Source organism: Watersipora subatra, chromosome 1 (genome assembly GCF_963576615.1).
Source record: "Watersipora subatra chromosome 1, tzWatSuba1.1, whole genome shotgun sequence".
Lineage (NCBI taxonomy): Eukaryota > Metazoa > Bryozoa > Gymnolaemata > Cheilostomatida > Watersiporidae > Watersipora > Watersipora subatra.
Genome location: NC_088708.1, coordinates 11,412,594 through 11,440,228, shown reverse-complemented (window position 1 = coordinate 11,440,228; position 27,635 = coordinate 11,412,594). Strand labels below are relative to the sequence as shown.

Sequence of the window (27,635 nt, the reverse complement as noted above, 5' to 3'; positions counted from 1 at the left end):
ACTGCAACTCAGCATTGTTGATAGCTGGTGTTTAGAGGTGTAGAGAATAACACTAAACATTAGCTGTTTAAATATGCATGTTTTGTTGCCAATGCTTTAAAAAATTTGAGAAATTATTCACAAATTCAATAGAAGTTGAAACACGAAGCCACAATTAAAGCAAACCACCCGATAATGATACTCATCCCACTTGGAAATAGTTTTGTTATTGTATGAGTTGTTATGCTTGTATCTATAGCTATTACAAAGTATGCCAGGCATACAGTCACTCCGATAAAGACGACACAATATGTAATGTGATTTAGCTTTAAAATATAGTTTTTTTTTTTAAATATAAGTTAAGTTTGTACCTGTAAAAATTCTCCAAGCATGCAAGGTATAAATTCAGCGGCGGAGCATTGTCAATTAGCATTGTCAATTTGTCAATTACAATCAAACCTCTACATAGGAAGAATTCATTCGAGAGCCTAAAAACAGCGGGTAGGTATGTCAGCTAATAGCTTATCGGATTAAAATAAATGCATTACGTAAAACTATGCAAAAACTAAATGCAAAAGCTTAAATAGTAAATAATATGCAAAAACTAAATTAGTACAGTAATAATCAGTACAAAAAAATTATATTATCACTTTAAAGACACATGAAAGGGAGTTTAAGCTTTGCAATGGGTTCAGTAGATGAGTGTGTGATAGAAATGAGTGGTCTAACTCCCTTTACCTTACACTATATTCAACTTACACTATGTTCAACTTACACTATATTCAACTTACACTATATTCAACTTACACTATATTCAACTTGCACTATATTCAACTTACACTATATTCAACTTACACTATATTCAACTTACACTATATTCAACTTACACTATATTCAACTTACACTATATTCAACTTACACTATATTCAACTTAAACTATATTCAACTTACACTATATTCAACTTACACTATATTCAACTTACACTATATTCAACTTACACTATATTCAACTTACACTATATTCAACTTACACTATATTCAACTTGCACTATATTCAACTTACGCTATATTCAACTTACACTATATTCAACTTACACTATATTCAACTTACACTATATTCAACTTGCACTATATTCAACTTACACTATATTCAACTTAAACTATATTCAACTTACACTATATTCAACTTACACTATATTCAACTTGCACTATATTCAACTTGCACTATATTCAACTTACACTATATTCAACTTACACTATATTCAACTTGCACTATATTCAACTTACACTATATTCAACTTACACTATATTCAACTTACACTATATTCAACTTACACTATATTCAACTTGCACTATATTCAACTTACACTATATTCAACTTAAACTATATTCAACTTACACTATATTCAACTTACACTATATTCAACTTGCACTATATTCAACTTACACTATATTCAACTTACACTATATTCAACTTACACTATATTCAACTTAAACCAAATTAAGTTTTTATTGCTCTTATCACCTATCATTAATTTCTGATAGGTTAATTTTACTTCTACTCTAATTCTCTTTTAAAGCATTGCAGTATTGCATGTGCTTTACAAAATCTCCGATAAATTATGCTGAAAATTACTTTGTTATGTTAAGATAAATATTTGCTCAAATTGCGCTTCGAGTGTCAAAAGAATGTGCAATTTAGAGGCGACTGCGTGTCAAGGCTTGACTGTAGACAGAGAAAACTAAAGTAACATTTGTTAGGAAATATTTTCATAGTTACTTCACATCAAAGACACACAATAGAAATGCAAGCTGCACGGTGCATGAGCTCAGAAGGCGTTGTGGTGATAAACATGTAAATATATACATGTATATATGTATTTATGTATATAGCTATTCTAACTTGAACTATATATTTTCATTATTTGTATGTTCTCACCTTATGTCTGGTTCTAATGAGCCTCTTTATTTACATTTATGAAACTACAATGTTATGATGAACTTCGATCATCATATGTAAACATTATTGACTAGAATTTTGTATATTGTTGGAAAAATTGTAGACATGCTAGAATTGCATCTAACCATACATGTAATGACAGAGTGTGGCAGCATTGTTATTCCTACCATATGTATTTTATCATTATTATTTTTACCATATGAATCAATATCATTATTATCCCGAATAGGTGTATGATTATCATTCCTGCTACGTGTATCATCAAAGGATTGTATTGTAAAAAGTAATCTGTCAACAAAATATGAAACAGAACTGTGACAAATGGTTTGAGCAAAAATACCTTCCATGTTCTCATACCACAATGAATAAATTGGCAGTGGTTCAACTGAAAGCATCAACAACGTAAAATAAGCAAATCTCTCACTAGACTCAAGGACACCCAGAAGCACATGCTAGTATGGAAATACAGAGTAGGGTTGGTACTGAGCATTTTGAAGAGCTGTCCAAAACCTACTTGAGAGACAAGTAAATATGTGCTAGATAGTTGGGTATTGAGTAGGAGTACAGCAGGGCAGCGTACAAGACACTGTAGTACAAATGAATCTGCTGCCAAGCAGTCTATGAGCATGTATTGGTTTTATGGCCCTCACCTACTAGAAGTGAAGTAGCATCACAAAATTAGCCTCAGGACATAAATCCATCAGTTATAATATAGGCTCAGTACCAGCACCTATCACTATACTAGTTATAAACCAGCCGAGGTACCTACATCTACTAGTTTCAGACTAGCTTCAGCAGCTAACAGTTTTAGTCTATCCGCAGCACTTTCACTTACCAGTTCTAGTCTCAACAACTGCTGGATATAAATTAGCCTTAGTGCCTATACTTACCAGTTATGGCATTAAGAAGGGCGATAAAGCTTTCAGCACACTCGGCAGTCTTGGCATGATCATCATCGTCCAACTCCGAGTTGTACTGGCAGGTCCATGCACCGCTTGATGTCATCATTTTATCCATTTTTTCTTGCGCAACTGTTTAAATAAATATGTTTCTTTTACACAATATGAATATAGTCCATCCCTAACTATACCGACACAGGATGTAAACTTGAAATGAAACTGGGTAAAGCTTGATAGCAACTAGAAGTCACACTCAGACATGATGATCTGACAAGGAGAACGTCTGATATACAGGAGTGCAGGTGTGAACATTATACAGTGATAAATTCTTCATATTTCCAAACTAATTCCAGATTTGTCTCCCTCGGTAAATCCTTGCGCTGAAGCACTCAAGTACTGCTTTCTATGCACATTTTAACTGCTAATACACAATCCTTTATATAGGCATACTAGTTGAATGCGCAGCATTGCACAGGTAATAAAAAAATTTGTTTTTACAGAAAATTCACTTTTAATCCACATATACAACATTTACGATTCTAACTTTAAAATGAAGGCGTTTGTCTATTTCTGCGTAATTCAAACCACACCGGCTGCAGTGCCTACTACAGATCTATACTGATTGCAATAGTCTTCTTGGCTATAATTATGAGTTTAAGCATTATTCTTCACTTATGGGCATGCATTTTTTTCTGGTAAGGCTTCAAGGAATTTTCTTCTGGTATAGCTTTACATATAATGCTACCTGCAGTGTTTCATGTGAAGCTATGAAAGATTGGCATGTATTCCAAGTATGTACCAAATTTATTCCATGGTATAGCAAGTTGGACAGTGTAGTGTATTGGATAAATAGATGTCCGCAAAACTGGAGATTGCAAGTTCAAATCCAGTTCGCAGCAGATTTCTCCTTCTTAAAATGTTACGCCATAGCTGGACAGACTGAAGAACAGACAAACAGAAGATCAAACATTGAGATTTATATATATAGATATAGTTAAGTTATAAAAACTAGTCTTTATCAAAGTTAAAAAAAGTTGCTAAAAAACTATTTTTTGTCATATTTCTAGAACAGCCAAACGCAAAAAATTTCCTATGTATTATGTTTGCAATAGCTTACTTAAATCAGTTGGATAAAAGCAATACAAATTTTGCTTATATTACTATTAGCTGATATCGGGCGATCAGTTCCAACCCTCACCTTTGTCATGCACTCAATCAATATTAAACTTTGCTTATTTGTGTGTCCAGAATGGTCTACCATTAAACTAGTACATAACTAAAGGGGGGGGGGGGGGTCAGTAACTGTCATGTTCTTGATCCTAAATTTTCCAAGTTGATAGATGTCTCATCATTTGAGCTCTATGAGTCCAGAGTAGGACTCCGAAAGTGAAGGAATTAAAAGAAGCCTACATCATGATGATACACGGCCATAACTAAGCCTATAAGTGTTAATGGAATACAGTATGCAGGCCTTAACCAATTTGATTTTACTACAGACAGCAAATAAACTGCGAAGGAGGAAATTATATTTTAATAAATTAACTAAATGACTGGGCTGATGTATGAATAAAATTTCAAATTTTTAAACATTTCAACGAGTTCAAAATGTAATGAATTAACCTCGTCCTTTTGACAAGCCTATTTCTAGCTTTAGACAAGAAAATTATTTATAACTTATAACTATTCTTTATAAAAATTGTATGTTTTATTCTCCTTCGCAACGAATTACTTAAGATATGACAAGCAAAGAGGCCAATGTAGAGACAGATCCTGTAATTCTGTGTTAGGTTACTTGAACAATACACAATAAACCATTCACGATATAAGAACATGTAAAGGTTGGTTGTGGCAGTCAAATTCAGTCAAATTCCTCTGCTAAATGAATTATATGTGATTTTTATAATACAATACAAGTATCTATAATAAATCATATGACCTTTGATAAAAAGATTACTTTTGTGGAGTGACACCAGGCTCCGTGTCGGTTCAGCCCTTTTTATTCTCTACATCAATGACCTGTGCAAGATTATATAAATCCTCAAATAATCTCATGCTGATGCTATGAACATTTTCCTCAAAAGGTGTTTGGTTGGATAACCTAATACCTATGATAAGGCAGATCTTAACACTTAAGCAAACGCTGACCTAAAAATTTACTCACCCAAAATTTTGATAAAACCAACAGCACTATTTTAAAGAGTTGCTAAAATATGGTTACCTTATATACAGAACTGCACAAATTAAATGTAACAGCTATAATCAAATCTGACACGCAAAGGTCTGCTTCGAGTAACCTTCATATCGAACAGCAAGTTTATTAATCCAGTTTATTCAATTAACTTCATTACTTTGACTTGCTCTATAAAATCTCTCTTCTTTGCAATGAAACCAGCATTTTATTCTTTATTAAGTTATATAATTAGTTCATGGTAAAACAGAAAAATTCTCCAAAGTATAAGAACTACAATATCGATCTCCTTTTAAAAATGCTCAAAATTATCAACAAAAATACAAGTTTTTCAGGACTAAAAATGCTTAATAACTGAAAATTGGGATGTATACGCATAAAGACTATATAGTAATGATTGAAATGTTGGACATAGCAGCAACAGTAGGCAATCTACCACAAATAAAAGCTAGCTAGTGCAAGCTTAAAAGCTAACACATAGCAAGAATGAGTCCTGCAGCTATGGTTGCCTGATGAATACGTAGATGATTACAATCACAAAATTCAACTGGTGAAAATGCTTCCTTTTTACTAGAGGGTTATACGTCAGACTACCTAGCAGTTTTGATTGCCAAGGCATCTGGCAAATTCACTGTTCTATTTGTAACTCAGGTAAGAGCATCATCTATACTGATATATTTTCTAAATTATGATGTTGATCACAGAATAAATTTCAAGCTTTAATATAGATGGTTCAAATCCTGTTCACCAAAATTTTATTTCAACTTTGTAAAATGTCCGAATCCAAAAAGTGAATCCGAGAGGGGCATATGGCGATTGCAAAACAGTCATGAACTTTTGTTAGAATGAATTGAATGAATTGAACTGATGCATTCATTGAATCAATTGTGAGTTAAACCAGTCGATCTAAAGTTATGCTCCAAGTTTTACAAAAGTATATTTCAAATCAATTGGTATTTTTGGCTAAATAGGACATAATTTTACCTATCTTAAACCCATTGGCAGAATTTAGAAACCTGTTTAATAAACCACTTCTGTCTGCTGTGAATAGCTGGAATTTTAAAGTTTGGAAGTCAAGTACTACATGATTATTCAGTAAATCGTATGAATTTTAAGATCTGGTTAAAAACATGTTCTGCAACCATCTAATCTAACAGAAAGGTAAAAAAGGCTGGAAAGCCACTACAAATGACACACGATGATTCCAGATGTTTCAAGCCAGAGTAATGGTAATTTTCTAACCATTCTAGCCAGAGTTTTGCCATTGTTTTTAACTAATACACGAAAGAGATGCCACTCAGGCTGCCAACCTGACAGCGATTGTCAGGGGACGGCCACAAAGTTACTCATCAATCAGCTCACAAGTTTCGCAAGCCTCTAAATCTCACTTTAGCTCCCTCATCACCTTTTCCTAATAATAGTAGAAGAGAGATTAGGGTTGGGAAATCGGGCATGGATAGCAACTGCCTTGTTATGACCTTTCACACAAAGAGAGAGTAGATATCATGAAACAATGAAATACAAAATGACTAAAGCTTAACATAAATTTCTTTTTTAGATTCTTTCGATACATAAGAGGATTGTCAAGACATAGGTTAGTTCAAGTAGAGACCATCACACCTAGATAGGTTAGTTCATGTAGAGACCATCATACCTAGATAGGTTAGTTCATGTAGAGACCATCACACCTAGATAGGTTAGTTCATGTAGAGACCATCACACCTAGATGGGTTAGTTCATGTAGAGACCATCACACCTAGATGGGTTAGCTCATGTAGAGATCATCCCACCTAGATGGGTTAGCTTATGTAGAGACCATCACACCTAGATAGGTCAGTTCATGTAGAGACCATCACACCTAGATAGGTTAGTTCATGTAGAGACCATCACACCTAGATGGGTTAGTTCATGTAGAGACCATCCCACCTAGATGGGTCAGTTCATGTAGAGACCATCCCACCTAGATGGGTCAGTTCATGTAGAGATCATCCCAAATAGAGAGGTTAGTTCATGTAGAGACCATCACACCTAGATAGGTTAGCTCATGTAGAGACCATCACACCTAGATGGGTTAGTTCATGTAGAGACCATCACACCTAGATAGGTTAGTTCATGTAGAGACCATCATAACTAGATGGGTTAGTTCAAGTAGAGACCATCACACCTAGATGGGTTAATTCATGTAGAGATCATCCCACCTAGATGGGTCAGTTCATGTAGAGACCATCATACCTAGATGGGTCAGTTCATGTAGAGACCATCACACCTAGATAGGTTAGTTCATGTAGAAACCATCACATCTAGATAGGTTAGTTCATGTAGAGATCATCCCACCTAGATAGGTTAGTTCATGTAGAGATCATCCCACCTAGATAGGTTAGTTCATGTAGAGACCATCACACCTAGATGGGTCAGTTCATGTAGAGACCATCACACCTAGATGGGTTAGCTCATGTAGAGATCATCCCACCTAGATGGGTTAGCTTATGTAGAGATCATCCCACCTAGATGGGTCAGTTCATGTAGAGACCATCATACCTAGATGGGTTAGCTCATGTAGAGACCATCCCACCTAGATGGGTCAGTTCATGTAGAGATCATCCCAAATAGAGAGGTTAGTTCATGTAGAGACCATCACACCTAGATGGGTCAGTTCATGTAGAGACCATCATACCTAGATGGGTCAGTTCATGTACAGACCATCATACCTAGATAGGTTAGTTCATGTAGAAACCATCACATCTAGATAGGTTAGTTCATGTAGAAACCATCACACCTAGATAGGTTAGTTCATGTAGAGACCATCCCACCTAGATGGGTCAGTTCATGTAGAGACCATCCCACCTAGATGGGTCAGTTCATGTAGAGATCATCCCAAATAGAGAGGTTAGTTCATGTAGAGACCATCACACCTAGATAGGTTAGTTCATGTAGAGACCATCACACCTAGATGGGTTAGTTCATGTAGAGACCATCACACCTAGATAGGTTAGTTCATGTAGAGACCATCATAACTAGATGGGTTAGTTCAAGTAGAGACCATCACACCTAGATGGGTTAATTCATGTAGAGATCATCCCACCTAGATGGGTCAGTTCATGTAGAGACCATCATACCTAGATGGGTCAGTTCATGTAGAGACCATCACACCTAGATAGGTTAGTTCATGTAGAAACCATCACATCTAGATAGGTTAGTTCATGTAGAGATCATCCCACCTAGATAGGTTAGTTCATGTAGAGATCATCCCACCTAGATAGGTTAGTTCATGTAGAGACCATCACACCTAGATGGGTCAGTTCATGTAGAGACCATCACACCTAGATGGGTTAGCTCATGTAGAGATCATCCCACCTAGATGGGTTAGCTTATGTAGAGATCATCCCACCTAGATGGGTCAGTTCATATAGAGACCATCATATCTAGATGGGTTAGCTCATGTAGAGACCATCCCACCTAGATGGGTCAGTTCATGTAGAGATCATCCCAAATAGAGAGGTTAGTTCATGTAGAGACCATCACACCTAGATGGGTCAGTTCATGTAGAGACCATCATACCTAGATGGGTCAGTTCATGTACAGACCATCATACCTAGATAGGTTAGTTCATGTAGAAACCATCACATCTAGATAGGTTAGTTCATGTAGAGACCATCACACCTAGATAGGTTAGTTCATGTAGAGACCATCACACCTAGATAGGTTAGTTCATGTAGAGACCATCCTACCTAGATGGGTCAGTTCATGTAGAGACCATCACACCTAGATGGGTTAGCTCATGTAGAGATCATCCCACCTAGATGGGTTAGCTCATGTAGAGATCATCCCACCTAGATGGGTTAGCTTATGTAGAGACCATCACACCTAGATAGGTCAGTTCATGTAGAGACCATCACACCTAGATAGGTTAGTTCATGTAGAGACCATCACACCTAGATGGGTTAGTTCATGTAGAGACCATCCCACCTAGATGGGTCAGTTCATGTAGAGACCATCCCACCTAGATGGGTCAGTTCATGTAGAGATCATCCCAAATAGAGAGGTTAGTTCATGTAGAGACCATCACACCTAGATAGGTTAGTTCATGTAGAGACCATCACACCTAGATGGGTTAGTTCATGTAGAGACCATCACACCTAGATAGGTTAGTTCATGTAGAGACCATCATAACTAGATGGGTTAGTTCAAGTAGAGACCATCACACCTAGATGGGTTAATTCATGTAGAGATCATCCCACCTAGATGGGTCAGTTCATGTAGAGACCATCATACCTAGATGGGTCAGTTCATGTAGAGACCATCACACCTAGATAGGTTAGTTCATGTAGAAACCATCACATCTAGATAGGTTAGTTCATGTAGAGATCATCCCACCTAGATAGGTTAGTTCATGTAGAGATCATCCCACCTAGATAGGTTAGTTCATGTAGAGACCATCACACCTAGATGGGTTAGTTCATGTAGAGACCATCACACCTAGATGGGTTAGCTCATGTAGAGATCATCCCACCTAGATGGGTTAGCTTATGTAGAGATCATCCCACCTAGATGGGTCAGTTCATGTAGAGACCATCATACCTAGATGGGTTAGCTCATGTAGAGACCATCCCACCTAGATGGGTCAGTTTATGTAGAGATCATCCCAAATACAGAGGTTAGTTCATGTAGAGACCATCACACCTAGATGGGTCAGTTCATGTAGAGACCATCATACCTAGATGGGTCAGTTCATGTACAGACCATCATACCTAGATAGGTTAGTTCATGTAGAAACCATCACATCTAGATAGGTTAGTTCATGTAGAAACCATCACACCTAGATAGGTTAGTTCATGTAGAGACCATCACACCTAGATAGGTTAGTTCATGTCGAGACCATCCTACCTAGATGGGTCAGTTCATGTAGAGACCATCACACCTAGATGGGTTAGCTCATGTAGAGATCATCCCACCTAGATGGGTTAGCTCATGTAGAGATCATCCCACCTAGATGGGTCAGTTCATGTAGAGACCATCATACCTAGATGGGTCAGTTCATGTAGAGACCATCCCACCTAGATGGGTCAGTTCATGTAGAGATCATCCCAAATAGAGAGGTTAGTTCATGTAGAGACCATCACACCTAGATAGGTTAGTTCATGTAGAGACCATCACACCTAGATAGGTTAGTTCATGTAGAGACCATCACACCTAGATAGGTTAGTTCATGTAGAGAGCATCACACCTAGATAGGTTAGTTCATGTAGAGACCATCCCACCTAGATGGGTTAGTTCGTGTAGAGACCATCATACCTAGATGGGTTAGTTCATGTAGAGACCATCATACGTAGAGAGGTTAGTTCATGTAGAGACCATCACACCTAGATAGGTTAGTTCGTGTAGAGACCATCACACCTAGATGGGTCAGCTAATGTAGAGACCATCACACCTAGATAGGTTAGTTCATGTAGAGATCAACAATCTACAAGTTAACGTCTCAAGACAAAATGATGTAGCTAAGAAGACTTAACGACGAGTGGTTGATGGGTGTGTCATCAACTGAGGACGAGCAGTAGTTAGCCGGATGGGCCTATTAAACGGATGGGGATTGGCCTATTAAACGACTGCAGATGAATGAGTGTTATTACAAGGTATGCGGGTAATAGCTGACCATTACACAGCTAATTACCTCTGTCAATACTACTCGCCCATCTTCGCCTCCTTACGCTTTAATACCAATGATAAAAATCTTTCATCATTTTAGCAATTATTGAAGATACATCTTAAATTACTCTAATTACTGTGAAATGTTTTGCAGAAAATATAAGTCCAGAAAAGAATTCCATTAGCTAGTGAAAGGAGTTGTCTATCGATGGTAGTTAACAGGTCAGCTATCAGTAACCTTATTCCTCTCATATTTTGGGTGCTGGCTAATTTAGCCTGTGATCCTACAATGTCTCACATCTCTTCCTCATTTATGGTAAAGCTTTACAGATCTCTGTGCAAGCTCCATACGTTAGCTAAATCTTACATCTTTGGCATTTATGAGACGTTCTGCTAAAAATATCTAAATAGGCAAAAAGTAGGAGTTGGCAAAAATTGTAATAATTCCACCTAGCTACTGATTGAAAAATAAACCCTGCCGACAAAACTCAAATCTAGGTCAAGTAAGTAAACCAAGTACTACCCTTTCACAGCTTATGACCTTAAATTAATGGCCTCCATGAAGCTATTGATTCATTCTATGACACGAGAGTTTACTTCCAGTTATATTTGAGCGGCTCGTCTCCACGACTACCAGATAACATCCTTATGTACATGCAAACCGCAGACTCACATTTCTTTTCTATGACTATCCACTTGCTAAAGGGTTCCTCCGCTGTAAGTGCGTGCAGGCAGCTAGGCCAATCTTCCGGATACTCATGCAGTTGCAACATATCAGAGTGGAAGGAGAGGGCCTCGTGGATCAGGTGTGAGAATAGGTGCTCATCATAGAGGATTTCTGTCATACAGGATATCAGCTTCTCCGTGGCAAGCATGTGCAGCGCTGTATAAAACCAACCAATAATACTTACACAATGCACCAGCTTTATGTAAAGGCAATATTGAACTGCTACTGGTTCCATTGAACAAGTGTAACATCAGCAGTGGTCAATTAGGGGTATATACATATTCATAGTAATGATAAAATAATATCTCTAACTATCAATGGGCTAAAGAAAATCTGGGTTTTAAGATGAATGCGTATGGAAGATACAGTTCACAAACAAGTGACCAGCCCTTACACAGCAATCTAGAAGAAAAATATATCAAAATAAAAAGGTATGTATTTGCATGTAAATCATAGCAACAATGCGGAGTGGATTAAAGATTTGCAGGGAAACAAACAACCTAATCCTACGCAGCTTTTAGTTGAGTAGGAATCTAGAGGTCATAGATCTGAATCAGCGAATCACTTTGAGCAAGGACTGATCAATTCGACTTCAAATACAGCAATTCTTTTTTACAAAAACTTAAGAGAAGGGCAGAGCAAACATTAAGCATGAGATTATCTCAAACTGAACGGATTAACCAGTTGAGCCAAACAAAAATAATATCGATGATGGATTAGGTCGGTTATAAGTAGCCATGATTTGCATTACACACACACCAAAATGGTTGCCACCTAGACTTTGTCAGTCCCGAATCTGGTCTAAATTTATTAAGTTATCGTCATACCAACATAGCAGGTTAAATAGTCATGAGCCGGTTCCATAGACAAGTCTACCTAGAAGGTCAGCTGACTAGGGCTATGCGACTATATATGAGTATATATCTCTTATATCCACACTCATATCTACATGAACGATAAAAAGATGCTTGCTTGGAGACATCGGTGGAGTTCATTGTAGAACTTTATACAAAGGGTGAGAGAGCCCTAATGTTTGACAATGAACCCGTTTGCTAGGACATATTGCATAAGCCGTAAACTATTACAACTGACTTACTAGTACCATTGGTTCTAGACTAAAGCTTGTACACATCCTGATGACTTAATTTACTAGAATTACAAAAAGTAAGAGTTGTTTACAAGCAGACTGTTTGTTGGCAGTGACAGGATGTCAAGAGATATTATTCATGCCATGCTGTTGTAAACAAACAGTCATTGCACTTCTAACATATTTAATAACGCAACACGACAACTGCCAGAGTAAGAGAGTGTCTGTTTAGATTAAGGAAACCTATCAGGCCTGACTTAGGTGACAGCACTTCCTGTCATCTGACTACGGGTCTGTCTATGGATACCGTTTGTAGTTAGAAAGGTGGTAAGCTCATAATTTATGATCATTTCTGATTCTGCAGTATAAACTGTAGAGAAATTTAGGATAAGTAACACGGTATTTAGTAACCGCAGCAGAAAATTATTAGTGTCTCATCTGTCCGTGGATGGGGATGATTTTGTTTTTACTCAAGTTCAGACGCGCGCTCAGCCTTTTGAAGATTCAAAAGGAGGACCTTTAATAGTTCCAGTAAGACTGGGACTAGTAGGCGTAGACTACTACCAAAAGTGTACAGTAATCATACAATGAACACCTATGCGTTTCCTTGCTACACAATGTGACAGAACACCTTTATATGCCAAATATACTAAGGGGATCACGCTGACATAAATAGGTATACTGAGGGGATATAAATGCTGACATTCATCATGACAATGACACTGCTCAGCAAGTTACCTTTTAGGAACTCGAGGTTGGCATTGACAAACTTATAACCAGCGTCCCAGAGCGCCGGCTGTATAACTGTGGACAAGTACTCTGCATGGTTCTTTGCCCAGGTAAGCAGTTGCGTGAAGAACCATTCTGGCTAGAAAATAGTGGCAGAGGTAAAATATAGTTTGTAATCAGGAATGGGTGCTGCGCAGACAACTTAGGTCAACTTAGGTCTGGGTAGCTCTTACAAACCAGATGTTACTAATAATCAAGGCATCAATTACAACAGTAAGCCTATAGCCTTGTGTCTCTCATACATACACAAAAAACAATACGAAATTTCTGCCACTAATCCTTTGGCATGCATATATTACAGGAATTGAATGCTCCACTCTGACCAGTCACTGGCTTCTCTATGGCTTGCATTATTCTATAGATTGACGTGTTTGTGATGAAGACATATAAACAGATGGTGCAACTCATATGACTAGTTATGATGTGTCAGTCCTGTGGTATGTAGCGGTGGGCGACTCCGCATTTCCCAGAATTCTATTCTAACTCTGACCTGAGAATAGTCACTATGGACCCTGCCAAACCTACTAATCATAATCGCTCTCTGAGAAGCTCATAGTCACAATTGCATCTCATTTAACATACAGCTTTTTAAAAAAAACATCAAATAGTAATTGTGACTGCCACTTCAAGAGGGAAATTAAAAAACTAGAGTTTTTCTCTTAATAACAAGCAAATTTAGGCGCAAAAATGTTAACCATTACGCAGAAAAGGTTAGCTCACACAAATGTATGTGCGAGAGTGGTGCGGCGCTCAAAAGGAAAAGACACTTAAACTCAATGGTGTGTTGAGTGTCCCTCCATGAGACACATTTGACATGATCACCATATGACACTTTCTATGCATATTTCCACATGCATGCTATTGCTACAGAGTTGCCATGCAATGACCAACACGTCACATAGATTAGTAACGCTTCCAGCAGGAGATTGTAAGGCATTCAACAAGCTCTGCTGATATCATATAAACAGAATATTTATCCGATTCCGATCTCAAAATGCAAAAACTCAAACAATATTTTAGACAACACGAAAACAAGCTCTAAATTAATTTAGAGCCTGCATACTCTAAATTAATTTATGCCAAAAACTTGCCAATACTTCACATTCAATGGTTACTCTCTACTACTTACTACCCATACCAATACATAAAACACCCACTCACGATTTTCTTAAAGATCGACATTTGAATAGTTATAGGAAATTCGCAAACATCCGAAACATCGGAGGTTGACTCAGCTAAACGCAATGTTAAATAATTGAGCTGACCAATAGATTACAAATATAGCTCTACATCAATGAAACACCTCACAGCTTTCTGTCTCATGGGATATAAATTTGGAGTTACACACCTTGTCAAGACTGTTGGTCTGTTTGTTCCCATAGAAGTGAAACTTAAACCGTTTCCTCAATGGTTCGACTAGCAGCCGCATGGGTAAAAGAGGCCTCTTATATCCGGGCAGGCTGGCGATAATAGAGTGAAGTTTGGACTCATCAGCAATAGAGGCGCTTATGAGAATAGTAGAGGGAAATATTGTATATACTTGTGTGAAGAAAGGACACTACCGAATATTGTATTTACTTGCGTGAAGAAAGGACACTACCGAATATTGTATATACTTGTGTGAATAAAGGACACTACCGAATATTGTGTATACTTGTATGAAGAAAGGACACTACCAAATATTGTATATACTTGTATGAAGAAAGGACACTACCGAATATTGTATATACTTGTGTGAAGAAAGGACACTACCGAATATTGTATATACTTGTGTGAAGGACGGACACTACCGAATATTGTATATACTTGTGTGAAGAAAGGACACTACCGAATATTCTATATACTTGTGTGAAGGACGGACACTACCAAATATTGTATATACTTGTATAAAGAAAGGACACTACCGAATACTCTATATACTTGTATGAAGAAAGGACACTACCGAATATTGTATATACTTGTGTGAAGGAAGGACACTACCAAATATTGTATATACTTGTATGAAGAAAGGACACTACCGAATACTGTATATACTTGTGTGAAGAAAGGACACTACCGAATATTGTATTTACTTGTGTGAAGAAAGGACGCTACCGAATATTGTATATACTTGTGTGAAGAAAGGACACTACCGAATATTGTATATACTTGTGTGAAGAAAGGACACTACCAAATATTGTATATACTTGTATGAAGAAAGGACACTACCGAATACTCTATATACTTGTGTGAAGAAAGGACACTACCGAATATTGTATATACTTGTGTGAAGGACGGACACTACCGAATATTGTATATACTTGTGTGAAGAAAGGACACTACCGAATATTGTATATACTTGTGTGAAGGACGGACACTACCAAATATTGTATATACTTGTATAAAGAAAGGACACTACCGAATACTCTATATACTTGTGTGAAGAAAGGACACTACCGAATATTGTATATACTTGTGTGAAGGACGGACACTACCGAATATTGTATATACTTGTGTGAAGAAAAGACACTACCGAATATTGTATTTACTTGTGTGAAGAAAAGACACTACCGAATATTGTATATACTTAAGTGAAGGAAGGACACTACCGAATATTGTATTTACTTGTGTGAAGAAAGGACGCTACCAAATATTGTATAATAATACTTGTGTGAAGAAAGGACACTACCGAATATTGCATATACTTGTGTGAAGAAAGGACACTACCGAATATTGTATTTACTTGTGTGAAGAAAGAACACTACCGAATATTGGATAATAATACTTATGTGAAGAAAGGACACTACCGAATATTGTATATACTTGTGTGAAGAAAGGACACTACCGAATATTGTATTTACTTGTGTGAAGAAAGGAAACTACCGAATATTGTATATACTTGTGTGAAGAAAGAACACTACCGAATATTGTATAATAATACTTGTGTGAAGAAAGGACACTACCGAATATTGTATATACTTGTGTGAAGAAAGAACACTGCCGAATATTGTATATACTTGTGTGAAGAAAGGACACTACCGAATATTGTTTATACTTGTGTGAAGAAAGAACACTGCCGAATATTGTATATACTTGTGTGAAGGAAGGACACTACCGAATATTGTATATACTTGTGTGAAGAAAAGACACTACCGAATATTGTATATACTTGTGTGAAGAAAAGACACTACCGAATATTGTATTTACTTGTGTGAAGAAAGGACACTACCGAATATTGTATATACTTGTGTGAAGAAAGAACACTGCCGAATATTGTATATGCTTGTGTGAAGAAAGGACACTACCGAATATTGTTTATACTTGTGTGAAGAAAGAACACTGCCGAATATTGTATATACTTGTGTGAAGGACGGACACTACCGAATATTGTATTTACTTATGTGAAGAAAGGACACTACCGAATATTGTTTATACTTGTGTGAAGAAAGGACACTCCCGAATTTTGTATATACTTGTGTGAAGATAGGCCACTACCGAATATTTTATATACTTGTGTGAAGAAAGGACACATCCGAATATTGTATATACTTGTATGAAGAAAAGACACTACCGAGTACTGTATATACTTGTGTGAAGAAAGGACACTACCGAATATTGTATTTACTTGTGTGAAGAAAGGACGCTACCGAATATTGTATATACTTGTGTGAAGAAAGAACACTAATGAATATTGTATAATAATACTTGTGTGAAGAAAGGACACTACCGAATATTGTATATACTTGTGTGAAGAAAGAACACTGCCGAATATTGTATATACTTGTGTGAAGAAAGGACACTACCGAATATTGTATATACTTGTGTGAAGAAAGAACACTGCCGAATATTGTATATACTTGTATGAAGAAAGGACACTACCGAATATTGTATTTACTTGTGTGAAGAAAGGACACTACCGAATATTGTTTATACTTGTGTGAAGAAAGGACACTACCGAATATTGTATTTACTTGTGTGAAGAAAGGAAACTACCGAATATTGTATATACTTGTGTGAAGAAAGAACACTACCGAATATTGTATATACTTGTGTGAAGAAAGGACACTCTCGAATATTGTATATACTTGTGTGAAGATAGGCCACTACCGAATATTGTATTTACTTATGTGAAGAAAGGAGGCTACCAAATATTGTATAATAATACTTGTGTGAAGAAAGGACACTACCGAATATTGCATATACTTGTGTGAAGAAAGGACACTACCGAATATTGTATTTACTTGTGTGAAGAAAGAACACTACCGAATATTGGATAATAATACTTATGTGAAGAAAGGACACTACCGAATATTGTATATACTTGTGTGAAGAAAGGACACTACCGAATATTGTATTTACTTGTGTGAAGAAAGGAAACTACCGAATATTGTATATACTTGTGTGAAGAAAGAACACTACCGAATATTGTATAATAATACTTGTGTGAAGAAAGGACACTACCGAATATTGTATATACTTGTGTGAAGAAAGAACACTGCCGAATATTGTATATACTTGTGTGAAGAAAGGACACTACCGAATATTGTTTATACTTGTGTGAAGAAAGAACACTGCCGAATATTGTATATACTTGTGTGAAGGACGGACACTACCGAATATTGTATTTAATTATGTGAAGAAAGGACACTCCCGAATTTTGTATATACTTGTGTGAAGAAAGGACACTACCGAATATTGTATATACTTGTGTGAAGGAAGGACACTACCGAATATTGTATATACTTGTGTGAAGAAAAGACACTACCGAATATTGTATATACTTGTGTGAAGAAAAGACACTACCGAATATTGTATTTACTTGTGTGAAGAAAGGACACTACCGAATATTGTATATACTTGTGTGAAGAAAGAACACTGCCGAATATTGTATATACTTGTGTGAAGAAAGGACACTACCGAATATTGTTTATACTTGTGTGAAGAAAGAACACTGCCGAATATTGTATATACTTGTGTGAAGGACGGACACTACCGAATATTGTATTTACTTGTGTGAAGAAAGGACACTACCGAATATTGTTTATACTTGTGTGAAGAAAGGACACTCCCGAATTTTGTATATACTTGTGTGAAGATAGGCCACTACCGAATATTTTATATACTTGTGTGAAGAAAGGACACATCCGAATATTGTATATACTTGTATGAAGAAAAGACACTACCGAGTACTGTATATACTTGTGTGAAGAAAGGACACTACCGAATATTGTATTTACTTGTGTGAAGAAAGGACGCTACCGAATATTGTATATACTTGTGTGAAGAAAGAACACTAATGAATATTGTATAATAATACTTGTGTGAAGAAAGGACACTACCGAATATTGTATATACTTGTGTGAAGAAAGAACACTGCCGAATATTGTATATACTTGTGTGAAGAAAGGACACTACCGAATATTGTATTTACTTATGTGAAGAAAGGACACTACCGAATATTGTTTATACTTGTGTGAAGAAAGGACACTCTCGAATATTGTATATACTTGTGTGAAGATAGGCCACTACCGAATATTGTATATACTTGTGTGAAGAAAGGACACATCCGAATATTGTATATACTTGTATGAAGAAAAGACACTACCGAGTACTGTATATACTTGTGTGAAGAAAGGACACTACCGAATATTGTATTTACTTGTGTGAAGAAAGGACGCTACCGAATATTGTATATACTTGTGTGAAGAAAGGACACTACCGAATATTGTATATACTTGTGTGAAGAAAGGACACTACCAAATATTGTATATACTTGTATGAAGAAAGGACACTACCGAATACTCTATATACTTGTGTGAAGAAAGGACACTACCGAATATTGTATATACTTGTGTGAAGGAAGGACACTACCGAATATTGTATATACTTGTGTGAAGAAAAGACACTACCGAATATTGTATTTACTTGTGTGAAGAAAAGACACTACCGAATATTGTATATACTTGTGTGAAGGAAGGACACTACCGAATATTGTATTTACTTGTGTGAAGAAAGGACGCTACCAAATATTGTATAATAATACTTGTGTGAAGAAAGGACACTACCGAATATTGCATATACTTGTGTGAAGAAAGGACACTACCGAATATTGTATATACTTGTGTGAAGAAAGAACACTACCGAATATTGTATTTACTTGTATGAAGAAAGGAAACTACCGAATATTTTAAATACTTGTGTGAAGAAAGGACATATCCGAATATTGTATTTACTTGTGTGAAGAAAGGACGCTACCAAATATTGTATAATAATACTTGTGTGAAGAAAGGACACTACCGAATATTGCATATACTTGTGTGAAGAAAGGACACTACCGAATATTGTATATACTTGTGTGAAGAAAGAACACTACCGAATATTGTATTTACTTGTATGAAGAAAGGAAACTACCGAATATTTTAAATACTTGTGTGAAGAAAGGACATATCCGAATATTGTATTTACTTGTGTGAAGAAAGGACACTACCGAATATTGTATTTACTTGTGTGAAGAAAGAACACTACCGAATATTGGATAATAATACTTATGTGAAGAAAGGACACTACCGAATATTGTATATACTTGTGTGAAGAAAGGACACTACCGAATATTGTATTTACTTGTGTGAAGAAAGGAAACTACCGAATATTGTATATACTTGTGTGAAGAAAGAACACTACCGAATATTGTATAATAATACTTGTGTGAAGAAAGGACACTACCGAATATTGTATATACTTGTGTGAAGAAAGAACACTGCCGAATATTGTATATACTTGTGTGAAGAAAGGACACTACCGAATATTTTATTTACTTATGTGAAGAAAGGACACTACCGAATATTGTTTATACTTGTGTGAAAAAAGGACACTCCCGAATATTGTATATACTTGTGTGAAGATAGGCCACTACCGAATATTTTATATACTTGTGTGAAGAAAGGACATTACCGAATATTGTATATACTTGTGTGAAGAAAGGACACATCCGAATATTGTATATACTTGTATGAAGAAAAGACACTACCAAATACTGTATTTACTTGTGTGAAGAAAGGGCGTCGCCATAGTTGTGGTAATGAGAATTTTAGTTGTCCTAACTTGTCCAGCTTATGAAAATCTTGCAGGTATAAATGTTCTGCTGATAACCTTGCAGGTATGAAGATCAGGGTCAAATGATAAGTGCCGTCATTTCCCAAAGGAAGTTGTTGCTATCTTTAGATCATTTGCTTTCTGCATTTAATAAAAAGATGGCAAAACCCTGTATGTACTTATAAAACTCTATAAGGCACTGATCTTGATACCATAGTCACAGCTGTTATAATATTTTAAAACTTTAAATCACCTTGGGTGATTAGCTTACCATTAATATTACCTGTTAATATATGAAGTTAAGTTATACATTATACTTTCAGTGTACACTAGTGTTCATACGGATTACACTTTGTATGGATTATACCTCATCTCCTGTACAGACTACATCTTGAGGGTGCCTCATCCTCTATACTGATTACACCTTGAGGATGCCTCATCTTCTATACAGATTACACCTCAAGGTTGCCTCATCTTCTACATAAACTACATCCTGAGGGTGTCTCATTTTCTATGCAGATTACACTTTGAGGGTGCCTCATCTTTTATACAGATTACACCTTGAGGGTACCTCATCTTCCATATAAACTACACTCAGAGGGTGCCTCATTTTCTATGCAGATTACACCTTGAGGGTGCAACAGAAATTATACAGATTACACCTTGAGGGCACCTCATCTTCCATATAAACTACACTCTGAGGGTGCCTCATTTTCTATACAGATTACACCTTGATGGTGCAACAGAAGTTATACAGATTAGACCTTGAGGGTACCTCATCTTCCATATAAACTGCATTCTGAGGGTGCCTCATTTTCTATGCAGATTACACCTTGATGGTGCAACAGAAGTTATACAGATTAGACTTTGAGGGTACCTCATCTTCCATATAAACTACATTCTGAGGGTGCCTCATTTTCTATGCAGGTTACACCTTGAGGGTGCAACAGAAATTATACAGATTAGACCTTGAGGAAACGTTACCTTTTTGTACACATTTCACCTTCTGGTCAGATCAGTTTCCGTAGACTAAGCATATTGCTAATAGAGTTTGGTTTGCTACTTAACTTATATGAAAGGTTGCGAATAAATGAAAGGATACGGCAGCTGAATCCTCAACAGTTGTTTGAATATCTTGCTCAAATTTGATTTGATGACTTTTGGTTCACTGGTTGCACTCGACTTTGGCTTTTGGGTATTAATGGCCGCTATAAAGGGCCACTCCATAAATTTCATAATAGCAGACATCTCTCTGCAGCAGATGCAAAATTTGCACAAACAGTAAGCTTACAAGAATTTTATTTGGCTGAGTTGTACGAGCGAACATCTTTATGACATACCCAATGAGATCAGATAAGAACCACTTGAAATAGTATCAAAAAATAGAGAGAATAACTCCACACACATACATGCATTTATGAAGTTGACAACAGTTTAGTTTTTCCCAAAGTTATCTTAGTTTTCCCAAAGCGTCATGCGTATGTATAAAATAAATTAAAATAAATTATTCTCCCAGGCTATCAGATAAAAAAGAAGCAAGGCTAATGCTCTGCAAGCATGAAATACCTGCTAATGCTGTCCATGAGCACCTTATGCCAGTGTCGAATAGTTCGCTCAAGGTAGTTCATGAGATACATGCATGTTGAACCAGTTAACTTCTCCCTCAGACTCACAAACTCCTCAAATGTATCGATCGCCTTATCAATCGAATCAACCAGCATGGCCGCTTGCAATGAACAGCTAAAAAGAAGATTGTAAAAATGCAAATAGCTAGATTTAATTACCGCTGCAGCACCTATAAAAGCTAATAGAGCCTATCAGATATATTAACATTTAAGAGGTTTTGCCTTTGTTTCCAGCAGAGAGAACTGAGCTGTACGATGGTGTTGATATATGCATGGCGTGAAGCAATATCTACAGATAAGAGACAGCAACTTGACACCTAAGAATCAGCCTTGTCAGCAGCAAAGAGTGAGTTGAAGTGTGACCAGCATTTAGATAGTTCCACCGTTGTACGATGAGTATTGGAGTCAAGCTTGGAAGAATAAACTTTATTTCAGGTCAGCTTAAGTACACTAAAATAAACTCATTCTCACCATGAAAATAAAACTGCAGATTGAAAAACATTAATGCCATCTTGGCCATGTTCAATTTACTAATCCGTTCCACATAAAAGACACCAAAAATCGCACCTGATAAAGGTGCCTTTCTTAGCCTAATAAATATCAGGTTTGCACGCCAGATAAAAAGTGATACAAGTCTCGCAGACATTTCGCTAACATACAAATCTCAAATATTCATTTGAAAACATTCCTCATCAACTTACCTCAAATGTTCGATATGGTCCAGACATCGCAGATAGGCTTGGCACCGTTCAACAGTTGCTGCTTTATCCACAAGTTCAGCTAGGCGCGACAGCGAGCTGTTAACTGTCTCCAAATGGGTAGATACATCTGTTTGAAAAGTGTGCACTGACGCCTCGACCGTGGCAACCTGCTCGGTGATGTTCGGAGTAGAAATCAAAGCCCCTTCATCATCACAAACCTCTGATTGAGCTGCTGACTACAAGGTAAATTCCTAAGAGATAGCAACTCCAGTAAATGACGTATTGTTACCATCGATGGAGTTATGCAGTATATCTTTTCACGAATTGTCACATCTAGGCGTAACAAAGTCTTCGTCTAGATTTGAGGTATTTTGTTACCCTGGTCTAGACGTTGTTAGTCTAATGTTGTTAGTCATTTTTATTATTTTTTTATAAGTGAGAAAAATTCGGTGATGAATAAAATTCATCACCAAATCATCACTTCAAATCGCTTAGCAATTATCTCAAATAGAGCTTGGAGTTTGTTTACCTGTACGATGACTAAAATCTCATAACCATTTGAGTGTGAATTTTAGAAAATTGCGGTAAAAACTTAAGGATTTCAAATCGCTTAGCAATTACCTCAAATCTGAGCCCGTATTACATTACACGTAGATTCAATTTTTTCTTGTGCATGACGCACTGAGTTGTGAGACTTCCTATAGATAAAGCATAATACATGGTGCGTATAAAAACATTAGTATTAACTACATAAACCGACAAGGACTAACAAATGAAAAATCTACTGCGATGATACTTTGTTAATATAGCTAGTTGATTGCTAGTGTTGTCGCAGTTACATATCACTTCATGAATGGAGTGATTATAAATTACAATGCTACATAATAGTTTTAATTAACGTGAAGATTAGCAGTAGTTGTCTTTCAATGAGAGGACAACTCCACAAGACAAAACATTTTACACACGGTAACTCAAATACTTAATGTTAAAAACATTGACAAGCTGACACCACACTACATTTTGTTTGCCACACAGCTTGTTGTTAGTCATTATGGAGCAAACTGGCTATCAGCTTTTACGCATTCGTTGTGCATGAAGTTCTGTTAGAGCCAGTAGAAGCACTATAGAAGATGTATAATTATACTATACTATCAGATTATATTAATGGCAGAGGACTATTCAAAAGAAGGTCATGCTACCCGTAAGCAAAAATTCTAGCAGCAAAATTTCTTAATACTTATGTATTAATTTGTTTAAGCAAATCACTAATTTGGTGCATAAAGTATTCGTTGACTGGCTAATTGAACTAGGAAAATCTCATATCAGATTCAGTGTTTATAAATCCTTAAATTAAAGGTTGACTAACAAAATTTACATAACAGTTATTTGATATGAAAAGACTCACCATGTTTTACTCTGTTGTGTTGTAGGTGCCAAATATGTGTGAATGAGATTACAAGCTTTTAAAAGCTGAAAAACTAACAGTTAATCGCAGCCACACGAGACCGCCGTAGTTTGGATTCCCTTTCCAAAACGGCTCAAATGTGACGCAGCTGTGGTAGATGGTTTCTGTTTACACTTTCATGCAACCTTATTCGTCGAAATATTTTCACAAATATACTTCACGCATTCAATAAAACCATGTCTATTGTTCTTACGGGTCTATTTTATCGTCATGTAATGCTGTCACTTTTAGCAGTGATATCTATTAACTTACTGTAAAAATTCATTTAATTTTTTAACCTTACCTCGAAGGAGCACATATCATTGTCTGATAATCATGACGAGCCTGTTGGTCACCTGTGATAATCAAAAAGTGCTGCAAAAATTATTTGCGAAGTATTGGGTCACATGATCAGATTACGACTTGGCGATTAGTTCAAGCCGAAACAAAACTGTAAAGTAGCGAGCATCTATATTTGATACGGGGTCTTCGGTAAAACCCGAAGTGTTTGTCATAAACTAGTGCTACGATAAGTCTATATCGAGCTTTTTATTGGCTTTTCAATTCACATGAGAACATCACATGACAAGACAATAACCAAACTGTCCTGACTACGTCAGAGAAATAAACAGATTCCAATCTACGGCGGTTTTTCGTTTTTGAGCTTTTAAGAGCTTGTAATCACATTTCCACATATTTGGCACCTACAACACAGCAGAGTAAGACATGGTGAATCTTTTGATACAAAATAACTGTAATGTGAATTTTGTTGCAAGTCAACCTTTAATTAAGTATTCACAGGGTTTCTGTAGCAGCGACTTTAAAACCAGCCCATTTCTCTTTCAAGGCTATAGCTAACTTCTAAATGTTCTCAATTAATTATTGTATTTACTATTATCTTTCTTAATTAATTACCCAATGAATTTAAGTAGCATAGCTGGTAAAGCTAGTAACTTATTATATTAAGATGTCCTACAACTGAAGCTAGCATTTTGAAGCAAGTGATGCATAAGTATATATGCTCTATTATGCCATATCATGGCAAGGACAAAGTAATGTAGTAGACTGGCTCGCTAGTCTGCTGACCTGGAGGTTCTGAGTTCAAATCATTTGCAAAGCAGATTTTTCGTTTCTAAAACTTCATCACTATAACTGGACAGATGAATGACATAAAAACACTGAGATTTATAGATTTGATAGATGAACATTCACGGAAAACAAGTTTTTCCATCATTACATACAACTAGAAATTCCCCTGTCATACAGCCCACGACCAAAGTGATATTGGGAAAAAGAAAGGGTACTGATGGTTGAGAAATACAATATTAGCGGTCAAATGGCACGGCAGTGCAATAGGATAACTGCAATGGTAGCTGTAATGTACTGGGTGTTATTATCTACAAGAAACAGCAAAAATGAAAGGAAAAGATTATATGTTTATATCTCTCCCCCGCAACAGGAGAAATGCAATATTAGAAGCAAAATGCACTGATATTATTAGAATAATCAATATTATTAATATAGTAATACAGTAATAATAGAAAACCAATGCAAAATTTTCTTTACATTTCAAAACGTCATAGCTAACAATATCAAGAAGTTGTGATATTTATATAGATTTTTAGAAAATCTATTTAGCAAAACTATATAGAAAAGATAATAACAGTAACATATTGCCCAACATCGGTCACTATATACATCGATCTTGTAAATTCGAATGCTTATTCTTATAATTAAATCTTATAAAACCGAATAATTATTCTTATAATTAAATATTGTAATAATCTCATAAGAATCGTTAGAAAAAATATCATCGTCATTTCCTTTACTTTCACAGCTTTAGACATCAGTTGGAATACCAAAGTACTCATAAGTGTCCAAAATGTCAGTTACTTTGAAATCGGCAAAAAAGACACGATTACTTTTCAGTAATTCTACGTTAATTACATAAACCTTCGGCAATTGCACAATGCCATAGACTGGTGAAATGTGCACGTTTTTTCGTGAAATGCGCACAACTTAATGGTTCTATTCTCTGTCGTTCAGCGTTTCGTTGGCCGGTCTCAATTTTGATAAAAAATAAGGCTTGTCAAGTTTTAATAACGATTTTAAGCCGAATTAATCTGTCTATTTATGTATAATCCGATCAGATGGGTAAGGTTTAGGATATTGTCTACAAATTTCAAAGACTTAGTAACATATCTAAATAGGTTTATACGTGTTTTGTATCGTTATTATACTTAAACGACTCTATTGACAAATGGTTAAATTTTTTCATGAGATTTCAGTACAAGGGTTTGCGACGGTGCTGATGAATAATTTTCGTGAGTTGTGTGCGCATATGCATTTATCATAAAGCTCCTAAACAATCGCTTCGCTCGTGTTTGGTCGTGGGATGATCGTACTAAAGTTGAGGAATTAGACTTCGCTCATGTGTGTAAACAGAGTACTAATAAAGTGCTTTACGAGTGAATGTAAAAAATGGTAAAAAATTTTAAAAAAAAATAGTAAAAACATGCATGAGATAAGTCTTTGAATTTGCATGAATACAAAGTCGTTATAACCAGTTGACACAAAATCTAGTTTAAAACATAAGTAAAGAATAGAAAGTTTCCTTGACAAAGAATAAAGAGTTCAATGATATATCATAGTTAAAAAATAGCACCAACGGATCTAGCGTGAAGCAAATTCTAACATCCTATATTGAATGGATGCGCATAGCTGAAATGATGCTTGTATATTGATTTTATGAAAGGTAAGAGGTTACACAATCAGTTTGAATCATACAAATAGCAATAAAAAATCTAACTTAAAAAACAACAGATAAAAAAACTACTAGAATTCAGAAGGAAACGGAGAGAGATTTACATGACACGAGCTGAAGTGGTGGGACAAGTAATCACATTTTATGTATCGTTTATCTCGTGGTCAAATCACAGAGCATTAATATCTTTACATATAAGCAGAGATAGATGATATTTCGATACCAATGTAAAACCGACTCATAAACATACACAAGATATTGCTTATATAAGCGAGATAGAAGCAACCTAAAAAACACAACAGATAAGCTGTCATGTTTTATGATCATTTAGGGACAGATGAAGAGATCCAAGTGGAGACTATTCAAGTAAAGAGATGTAAATGCTACCTTTTTCTTTAATCGTGACTCTTCTTTCTTCATTGACTCATAGAGAGCTGATGCCTGGGAGAGAGAGGAAATACCATCTTTAAAGGCTTCGTTTAAAAACTCCACACAGTTTAAGTTTTTTTCCATCATTCTACAGGCAAAGAATAAAACTGCTTGCAATGTATACATCTAGAAATCCGGTATTCATCCACATACAGGAATCTTGTATGTTTCATCTATATACATAAACTTCAGTGTTAGTTTGTTTTCATCTCCGTGTGCATCGATTAGAATCTAGCGACTAAAAATCTGCTTTACAGACGATTTCAACCCGCGGCATTCAAATGCCAAATCTATAAACAAGCGCGCCTAACCAATAAGCTAAGTCGTTC

General features: G+C 36.1%; 1 protein-coding gene across 1 annotated transcript in view; it reads right to left on the bottom strand.

The window, feature by feature from the left end:
• LOC137399899 (RAD50-interacting protein 1-like) overlaps positions 1–27,389 on the bottom strand; it is a 45,458-nt gene extending 18,069 nt beyond the window's left edge. The window contains exons 1-8 of the mRNA XM_068086163.1: positions 27,265–27,389; positions 22,670–22,905; positions 21,910–22,083; positions 21,446–21,595; positions 14,621–14,777; positions 13,222–13,351; positions 11,343–11,552; positions 2,830–2,970 (exon numbers count right to left, since the gene is read on the bottom strand). Coding sequence (XP_067942264.1) covers positions 2,830–2,970; positions 11,343–11,552; positions 13,222–13,351; positions 14,621–14,777; positions 21,446–21,595; positions 21,910–22,083; positions 22,670–22,905; positions 27,265–27,297 — 1,231 coding nt within the window. The 5' untranslated portion in view covers positions 27,298–27,389. The remainder of the gene's footprint in view (positions 1–2,829; positions 2,971–11,342; positions 11,553–13,221; positions 13,352–14,620; positions 14,778–21,445; positions 21,596–21,909; positions 22,084–22,669; positions 22,906–27,264) is intronic.
• Positions 27,390–27,635: the final 246 nt, after the last annotated feature.